Genomic DNA, 9,399 nt, shown 5'->3' with positions numbered 1-9,399 from the left:
CTATAGATTGTTTTACAGACAGGTTAGTACTTTTGTCTGGTATAGAAAAGGTTAAAAAACCTAAAGCAGGAATAAAGAAACACCATAAATATTTTCTGTATTCTGTAGTTCTCTGCAGGTAAACCCTTACATCTAACTCATTTGTATGGTAATATTTCCTCTGAGATGCTCACATGTTTGTTTTCTTTTAAAGATGTGTAAATCCTACTGAAAATAGTCATAGTGGGTGAGCAAACATTGTAGCACCAGTGGAAAATAAATTTAAGTAAAATAAGATCCTTTGTGCTTCAAGCTAAATGCACATTTCTAATCCTAACTTCGTTCTCAGGTACATAGCTGAGACCCTCTAGTGGCACAAACATTTATTTGCCTTCGGGATGTGATTAAAATTCTGGTTTACAGTCACATAAATTACAAAGCAACAAAAGCAACAAAATTACAGGTAGTATTTTTGGACACTCTGGAGGCTCTGGCAAAGCAAATCTGGGATTAGATACTGTGCAGGCTAATGTTAATGAAAGTAAATTGATTTTTAGCTTTGAGGGGCAATTATAGATGCACTGGAAGGAGAAGGGTATTTTTGAAAGGATATTCTAGAACTAATTACTACCAGCAAAAAACACACAAAGAGCAACGTAATACCCAGGGCAGCCAATGGGGATAAAAGCTTATACACAAATCTGTCACGACCTAGTAGTGAAGACTATTTAAAAACAGTGATCTCCACTTAGCTTGTAAATGCGCATCGCCCTCTTTCTCACTCATATATTCTCTCTCTCTCTCTCTCTCTCTGACACACACACACACACACACACACTCTCTCCTGGATTTGCAGAAGACAGACATCTAGGGCACTTCTTGGCATCCACAGGAAAATCATATGGGATTACAAACCCACAGCAGTAAGTACTCACTGCATTAAATGTTTATTAAGTGGCATGCTGTCAAAAGCTAGATTTAATAGTAAATACTAAAGGAGGACTTTAATGGAAATTGGTTGTATTTGATTTTTCTTAGGAATTGCTAAAAGCTGCCCCTCGAGGATTACAAGTTCACCTTCTGCATTTACGGCTGCTTGTTTACCATCCATGTGGTAACCTCTGGACAGCCAGGAATCCATTCATTATCCCAGCGACCGAGCGCGGGAGCAGCGCCGTGCTAACTACTTCACTCAGCTGACAGCAGACAACAAAAGGAGGAAAACGATGAATTCGGACAATTTAACCTCCCAAAGCTTCCTCTCTGCGATTCACAGCAACACCAGCAATTTGTTCTCGGGGCTCCAGTTTGTTCAGTCCTTCAAGCCACTCATCATCCCCTGCTACTCGCTGGTGGTTTTTATTGGAGTCATTGGGAATTACCTTCTCATTTATGTCATCTGCAAGACAAAAAAAATGCACAATGTCACCAACTTTCTGGTAGGCAATCTGGCTTTCTCAGACATGCTCATGTGTGCAACCTGTGTGCCCCTGACCCTGGCCTATGCTTTTGAGCCCCGGGGTTGGGTTTACGGGCGCTTCATGTGCTACTTTGTTTTCCTGATGCAACCTGTCACCGTGTTTGTGTCTGTGTTCACCCTGACTGTCATAGCTGTGGACAGGTATTGTGCCACGGTGTACCCGTTCCGCAGGAGGCTCACCATCCCCATCTGTGCTTACATCCTGGCTGCTATTTGGCTGCTGAGCTGCACTTTGGCTGCCCCAGCCTTGGTCCACACCTACCACGCAGAGTTCCCGGAGCTGGACTTCTCCATCTGCGAGGAGTTTTGGTTCCACATGAAAAGAGATCGCTTGGCTTATGCCTACAGCACCCTCATCATCACCTATGTGCTGCCCTTGGCTGTCATCTCCCTGTCCTACCTGAGGATCTCAGTCAAGCTGAAGAACCGTGTAGTCCCAGGCAATGTCACCCAGGGCCAAGCTGAGTGGGACCGTGCCAGGAGGAGAAAGACCTTTCGCTTGCTGGTCTTAGTGGTGGCTGCCTTTGGAGTCTGCTGGCTGCCCCTGCACATCTTCAACATGATAAAGGACATCGACATCAGCTTGATTGACAAACAGTACTTCAACTTCATCCAGCTGCTGTGCCACTGGTTTGCAATGATGTCTGCTTGCACCAATGCCTTCCTCTATGCCTGGCTCCATGACAGCTTCAGGGGAGAGCTGAAAAAAATGTTTGCCTGGAGGAAGAAGAAAATTGGACCCGCTACAAACTGCATTATGGCCAGTGTGGTGCTGTAAACGAGAGCTGGTGGGAGTGCACTTCCTTTGTATATTAACATTGTAAGTATTTTCCGCTTTTAATTAGCCCTCATTCCTGACATTTGCCCTTAGGGCTCAATTATAACAACACAATTCCCGTGTGCATCTTCCCCAGCACTTCTACTTCTAATGGAGAATGACAGGCAGATGTCATGCCTCAAAAATATCTTTATTTCTTTGACTGGAGTTAGAAGCCAAGGAGATGTAAGCACAATAAGATACAGGGATCCTTCCTATCTGTTTTGTATATTACTGTCAGTACAGAGATGGGTTTTGGGGACAAAGAGAAGCAAGGATGAATATGAAACCTAAATACCTCAAAGAGGGAGAGTTTTGGATTGGGTAAAAATTAAATTTGTGTGTCTACCATTCCTTGGCACATGCTCCAGGGTAGAGGACTCACAACACTCCTGTAGTCCTTTTTGGGTTAGGGCCATTGCCTCATGCAGTCCCAATTCTCTGACCCTACTGCAAGTCAGCTGCGTTGTCCTCACAGCCTTGTCAGTGCCGAGACGGATCCCATTCATTCCTTGAGGAACTGATTTTGACATGTGGCAATGCTGCCATCAGCTTTGATCTCCAGAGAGAGCCAGAGGGTTTGGCTCTGCCCTTCTGGAGGTGCCCTAAGAGACAGAAGGCTGAAGGGGCTGTGGATATTGAGCCAAGCATGAGCCAGTCAAAGAAAGAGCTGCCAAACAAAGAGGAGGGACAGGCGCTCTCCTCTGGAGCAGTCTTTTGGGAAGAAACAATTTCCTTTGACATTCACCTTTCAAAGGGAGTTAGAAGCTATAATCAACCTAACAGTTTCTAGTCTCTTCCTCCCTGAAAATATCTGGTATAACAGTTAAGTGTACAGGACAAAGTTCTGACAACAGATATTGGTTCTGAGAGGTTCCTTCCAACCTGCTCAGCTGGAGTCTGGGATAGCACGAGAAACTTCCTGGTACTGAACTGACACCAGCCAAAAAAGCAGCACAGTCCAGGGGCAGTTTTGGCCATGGTCAGCAAGGGCATCTCTCTGACCATACCTGCACAAGGCCAGAGAGGTCTCTACTGGGGGCAATACCAATGGACATGAGGGGAGGGGAGAGAAAGGATGGTTTCTTTGGTTTGTAGATGCACTCCCACTGTGAAAATAATTCTGCTCATTGTGTTTCAGTAAAATTAATCTGATAAAAAATCCCCCAGATCCGTATGCATGCCCTGGGAAAAGTGTTGGGAAAACATTTTAAATTTCTTTTCACAAACTTCCTGCAATTTCAAGTTTTTCTACTCCTGGTGATGAGGACATTAAGAGCTGATTACAGAGGCACTGAATGAAGAAGGTTCATTTAAATTTGGCATTACTTGCTTTCACTCTGATTATGTGTGTCTGCCTTGCTTAGCTCAGTTTAAAGATTTGAGTGACCTTCAAAAGAATGTTTTGCTGAATTTCAGGAAATGGTTTTTCCTTGAAACTCATTATAGTAACTTACTTGAATAAGTGGTCACTTTGAAAAGTCAAAAACCCACTTCCAAACAAACCAACCTAATTTTAAAAGCTTTTCAATCTCATTTTCAGGACTCTTTTAAAGAGTCACAGAGCAAGACAGCAAGAGAGCACTGAAACAACAATGCAAAAAGCAGCTTCAAATAACAAAAAAAATCTTGATTTTTAGAGATTTTTCTTCTGTGGAATTAAGCAAGTTCAAACTGCTAATTTTTCAGTTTGTAAAGGTTAATTAACATTGAGCAGGCTCGTAAGGTCTATAACCTCCTGAACTGAATACACACAGTGCTGTCACCCAGAGGGATCCAGAGCCCAGTGGAATCTTCCCAGACTTTCATAACTACAGCAGGCCTTGGATCTTTTCCTCCTCATTTTTTCCCTCATTTACCATTGTTGCAGTTTGGTTTATTCATGTTCTCCTGAATGACAGTGACTGGAGAGGGTGACTGCAGAGAGCTGCATGAAGCAAACAAGGATTTCTCTCTCTGTTTGGTTGCCCTTGAGACAGAAATGAAGGGCTGCTCAGTGCACAGATTGTTCCCACAGTGATGGATGCATTGGGAATATCGCCCTTCCAGCTGCCTCTGGAGCTGCTGTTAGAGCAGTGCCAAGGTCTGGCAGCTCCTGGAGATGCCCAGCACAGCTGACACCCTCTGAGTGCTGGTTTAACCTGTGCATGCCTTGATTTTGTCAGGATGTGAATTTGCAGCAGAAAGCTCACAGCCTGCCCTTGTTTCAGGCCCTCCTCATTAGCAGGATTTCAGATGCACCCTGAAATGATCTGCATTCCCCAGCTGTGGGCTCCTGAAGCTCCTTCTCTCTCCTCCACAGCCCCCTTGGTCCACCTCAGTCCTGTAATGCCATTTCCCCAGGCTTTCTCTGCACAAAGGAAGTCCAGTCCTGAGCTTGAGGTCTGGGGGTTCCACAGGGCAGAAAACAAAGCACAGCCACATTTGCTGAGTCTCAATTTTGTCAACTGAACCCCAAGAATCTCTGCCCAATTTAATTATTGTTTTGACTGATATCTTGAGTAATAAACAGTAATAAGATTTAGAGGCACATTGATGCATTCTGTAGTCCAGTTATGCAAATAAATATATTGAAAGCTGTCATGTGAAACGTGTTTGCTAATCTCCACCCCTCTCCAGTGAACTGCTGCAGTTCTTGGAAGGACCAGGGCTCATCACTGAAGCATTTTTGGTGGAATACTTTTTAACTGCAGTTTAAGAAATCATGGCATGCTTTTATTTTGTAGAGTAGCTCAGTTCAAAACTTGATAAACCTTTTTATTACACTAGAGCTTGATCAAACATAAGCTATTCCTGTGGTCAAGAGCAGGGCTGGCATTAAAAGGCAATGTACTCATGGAACACATAGAAAATAAGTCAGTGTTTGATCAGGAATAAGATTAGGAAGTGACCAAAGCTTAATAAAGTTGAAATCAGGCAGCCAAAGAAGAACAACAAAACCCCAGTTAGGGTCAGGTAGAGTTGGTCTCTCCCCCACCTCAGGGATATCTCAGAACAGTCACCAAAGACTAACTGGTCTGTGTAATGCATTGCCTTAAATCAATTTTCCTTTTTTCTTGGGTGGAGAAAACTCAGGGTTACATTTGTACCACTTTTGGGGAATGGCAGTTCACCTGGGTGGGCAAAAGCAGCTCCTGCCAAGGGTCATTACTGACAGGAGCAGGGTGAGTGCTTCTCAGCTCAGAGGTGTGCTGGGGAAAGCTGGTGTTTTTCATACCTGCTGAGCAACAGGTGCTCTGTACAGCTTTAACTGAGCAAACTTTGCTTGTTGAGGTGTCAGTGGTGAGTTATAATTAGTTGTCTAATGGTGAAAATGGTGCACCTGCAGTTGGGGAAGAAAAGTGCAAAACCGGAGAGAACTGTACAATGCATCAATCAATCTCCCCACCAGAGGAGAAGAGGGGACAAAAACAACATACTGGTGGTAAAGCCACTGCCATCCTGGCCATTTCTGCATGAAGAAATGTAGTAAAAACTTTTACCTTCAGCCCTCCCCTCTCACTGCTCACTATCTTTTTCTTTTCTCAGAAAAAAAAACCAATCACATTCCTCCTCCTTACCCTGGAGAAAAGGTTGCTCAAGGGTCAAAGCAAGTGTTTCTGCCTAATGGAAAAAATACAGAGAGGGAGAGCTTTCTAAAGCTCTTTCTTCCTTCTGCAAGACACACAAGCTCTGAACTGAACCATTTGCTGTGGGGATCTGCAGCTAGCTTGGCCTGACACTTGTAGCTCTGGCTTTTATGTTTACCTCAAGTAAATACCTCTCCCCACGCTCAGTGACCTCATTTTGGGTCACAACCATCACTAACTCTGATCCTTTGTACCTGATTTCTCTCCACAGCAACAAGATGCTTCACTGAAAGTCCCATGGAGGAGCTGCAGATGCATCTGAGGTATCCATCCTATATTAATGGGACTTTTCCTTTGGAAAGTATTATCACAATCCCTGTCTCAGGAGCAGGTTTGAAGTCTATTCTTACTGTGTGGTGACATAACCAGATGGAACAGGCTTCCCCAGGCTGATTTCAATAAAATTTTGTATTATTTGTTTCCCTGCTCTCCTAACTCTGCCCCAGACTTTTGAAGTTATTGATCAGCTACTCAGTGGAAGCAGGAGCCTCAAGGTTGTTGCCACTGAAATTAGGAATATTGGCATTTTCTCATTGCTCCCTGGGGAAGAAAAATAAAGATTAAGTACTTTCTCTTTTAGGAAACCATACAGATTTACACAAGGATTGGATTTTAGGAAAAAATTCTTCACCAAATGTCTGGTCAGGCATTGGAACAAGCTGCCCAGGGCAGTGGTGGACTCACCATCCTTGGAGGGACTTAAAACATGTGTAGATGCACCTGGGGTCATGGTTTAGTTGTGGGCTTGGCAGTGCTGGTTTAACACCTGGAGCTGATGTTCTCAGAGGTGTTTTCCAACCTAAATGATTCCGAACTGATTACTTGATAGTCAGGCTGCCTCCCTACAGGGCAAAACCTGAGATATTAAGGGCATGAAGGTCAAATGTATCTCATTGGGAGTTATGTCCTTTTAGGATCTATAAATTTACTCTCTTCACCAAGAAGCAGATGGGATTGACTTTCCCTTTCTACAGCTTGCTTTGTCAAATTAAGTTAATGAAACTAGTAATCTATATAAATAACAAAACACACACTCAAGAGCTCCCTGATTCATGTCTCCAGCCCACTGGAAATCAATTTGGGATCATTGCTATCTATATCTATATTTGCAGCTGACTGGGCTCTCCATCCTTTGCATCTTATTTATGTTAATTATCACATTGTAATTTCCCTGTGTTTTGTTGGTTTTTTTTCCCCTCTTTAATTTCTGCAGGGAATATCCAGAAGAAGATAATGGCAAAAATCTCTACACCTACATTTCCTACAATTTCTGCATTTCCATGAGGCACTGGAGACACACAGCAGCAAGAGGACTGCAAAGAGAAGTTTGTGGCTTTCCAGGGTGGAGATGAGATCTGCCCCTGCTGCTGAGCTCGGCTCTGGGTTTCCAGGTGCTGGAAAGGCAGCTGGTGGCTCCCAGCAGCAGGAGGAGTTTGAATGCTGTGGTTTGGAAGGAGCTGGTGCTGGGTGTGGGGCTGAGGATCACTCAGTGCAGCTCAGGTTCTCCCCAGCAGCATCACCAGAAAAGTGACGTGCTCAGCTCGAGGCAGCTCTGCTCTGGGGGGTTTGATCAGCTCGAGGTGTTGTGTCTCTTCTTAGAGCTTCTCAGCCACAAGGAGATGTGTTTGTTTACTCCAGCACTCCCACAAGAGAGGTGAAAATGTGAGAGCAAATGACACAGGAGCCACCCTGCACTGTCCCAGGCTGCCACCACCCACAGCTCGAATTTGGGAGTGGGAAGGAGAGGCACAGACTGTGCTGTGAGCCAACCCCCTCTTGGGCCCGTGCAGGGCAACAAAGAAAGAAAAAAAATAAAATTTCTGAACTTCAAGCTATCAATACCAGCCAAAGGGTAAATGTGTAATCACCCAGAGGCTGTTCCTGAATGAATGTAGGAGCCACTCAAGCCTTCTTGGTCCCTCACTTGTGGCGTGTCAGCTCCATGTGTTTGCTTTGTGGTATCTTTCTTCCCTCCCCTCAGTGCAATGAGGGCAAGCCAGGCAAAAGCAGGAGCATTAGGGTGAGGTCCACATCCCATTTCTGTGCAGTCTAGAGGCAGAGGAGTTGAGGGCAGATGCACTTGTCAAAGGGTTTTTTTAACAAAAATAATGGAAAGGTTTGGGATGGAGTTCCAAGGCAAGTGCTCAACCCACTCCTCAGCAACTAGAGGAAACTGGATGAAGTAAGGTGACAAAAATTAAATATCATGTGCAAGAGTTATGAGCTAAATAACCAATATATAACACATACAAAGTATTTCAAATCATTAACATGACAAAATTATCACTCAGCTTTGGAATGATTTCCCCTCAATTATTGGATCATTTTAAAATTCAACATCTGTTGTTAATATGCATAGATTAAAAAAAGAAAAATAAATTTGAAACCATCTGAAGCACTAGACAGCATATGGCAGACCTGTTTAATCTTAACAAATCAATTATACTATCATTGTGAATCACTTCTTCATTAAAACATGTATTAATGTCTGTTGTATAAAATAATGTCTATTTGTAAAAGCCTTTTGTGCCACCCATGCAACTGTCACTTGTCACAGCTAATTCTAGATTGCTTTGATACTGTCTCCTCTTGGAAAATTGTCACAGACTGAAGGCAGAGGAAATGCAAATCATCACCTGTCAAAGTTCTGACAACAACACAAAGTGCAGGGAAGATTTTGAAGACCTGTGTTTTGTTGCAGTGACAAAAATATGAGTTTCTTTGCTTTTAAGGCATTGTGAAAAGCACTGTTCCAAAGAGTTCTGACCCAAAAAACCCCCCTTGTAACAGTGTCTGACAACACTTGCATTATTTCACAGTTCTTAGCACTCTTTGTTTATTGCTAAATGACGAAACTGTTCACATGAAGTAGTTTGGAATGGCACTACCCACCTGTAAGTGCTGCCTAAATGTCTGCAACACCCGAAAATTTAGAAGAAATGGGGATTAAATGCCAGACTGCCCAGATCCTGAAGTCATTGGTTGGATAAAGGCATCAGAACATTGAAAAGTTATCTTTCCACTGTTGCCTGAGAAGACTTACCTCCTCCCCCTCTCCCTCCCCACGTATTTAAGGAAAGGCTCTTGAATTTCAGGCTATTATTTTCCATGCAGAGATCTCCCTTCAGCTCAGTATGAGGCACCCAAACTCAGAGATGCAGGATTTGAAGTCACATCCTCCCTTTTCACCCTCAGCAGGGGCTGAGAGCTCGTCCAGGCCAGGCAGGAGCTTATTCTGCACATCTGCATTCAACATTTTGGGTGAAACCTGGCCTAGAGCATTGCACAGACAAGTGCCTTGGGATGTTCTCTATGCTCCCCTGCATTCACTCACTCTTAAGAAGTTTAAATCTGATTTGTGGGTTTAGCTCAGATCTGCTTTCCAGAAGTGGTACAGTAACCAGCAGCCCCAGGCTAAATATCTTCCCTATACATGTGAAATTTATAACCTAACACAAAAACCAAGCAACCAACCCCAAACCCCTAACATGTTA

General features: G+C 43.7%; 1 protein-coding gene across 1 annotated transcript; it reads left to right on the top strand.

The window, feature by feature from the left end:
* The first annotated feature begins 754 nt into the window (after positions 1-754).
* On the top strand, positions 755-9,074 carry PRLHR (prolactin releasing hormone receptor). Its single transcript, XM_015632436.3, has 4 exons — positions 755-902; positions 1,018-2,279; positions 6,117-6,168; positions 7,119-9,074. Exon 2 carries the CDS (start codon positions 1,206-1,208, stop codon positions 2,235-2,237), a length of 1,032 nt encoding a protein of 343 aa, XP_015487922.1. The 5' UTR covers positions 755-902; positions 1,018-1,205; the 3' UTR covers positions 2,238-2,279; positions 6,117-6,168; positions 7,119-9,074.
* The last annotated feature ends 325 nt before the right edge of the window (positions 9,075-9,399 follow it).

The sequence above is a fragment of the Parus major genome, chromosome 6, assembly GCF_001522545.3.
Source record: "Parus major isolate Abel chromosome 6, Parus_major1.1, whole genome shotgun sequence".
Taxonomy (NCBI): Eukaryota; Metazoa; Chordata; class Aves; order Passeriformes; family Paridae; genus Parus; species Parus major.
Note: the sequence above shows the minus strand (reverse complement) of the source record. Positions and strands in the feature narration are given on the sequence as shown.

Coding starts and splice junctions, on each gene's coding strand:
- PRLHR (XM_015632436.3), top strand. CDS start 1,206: ATGAATTCGGACAATTTAACCTCCCAAAGCTTCCTCTCTGCGATTCAC.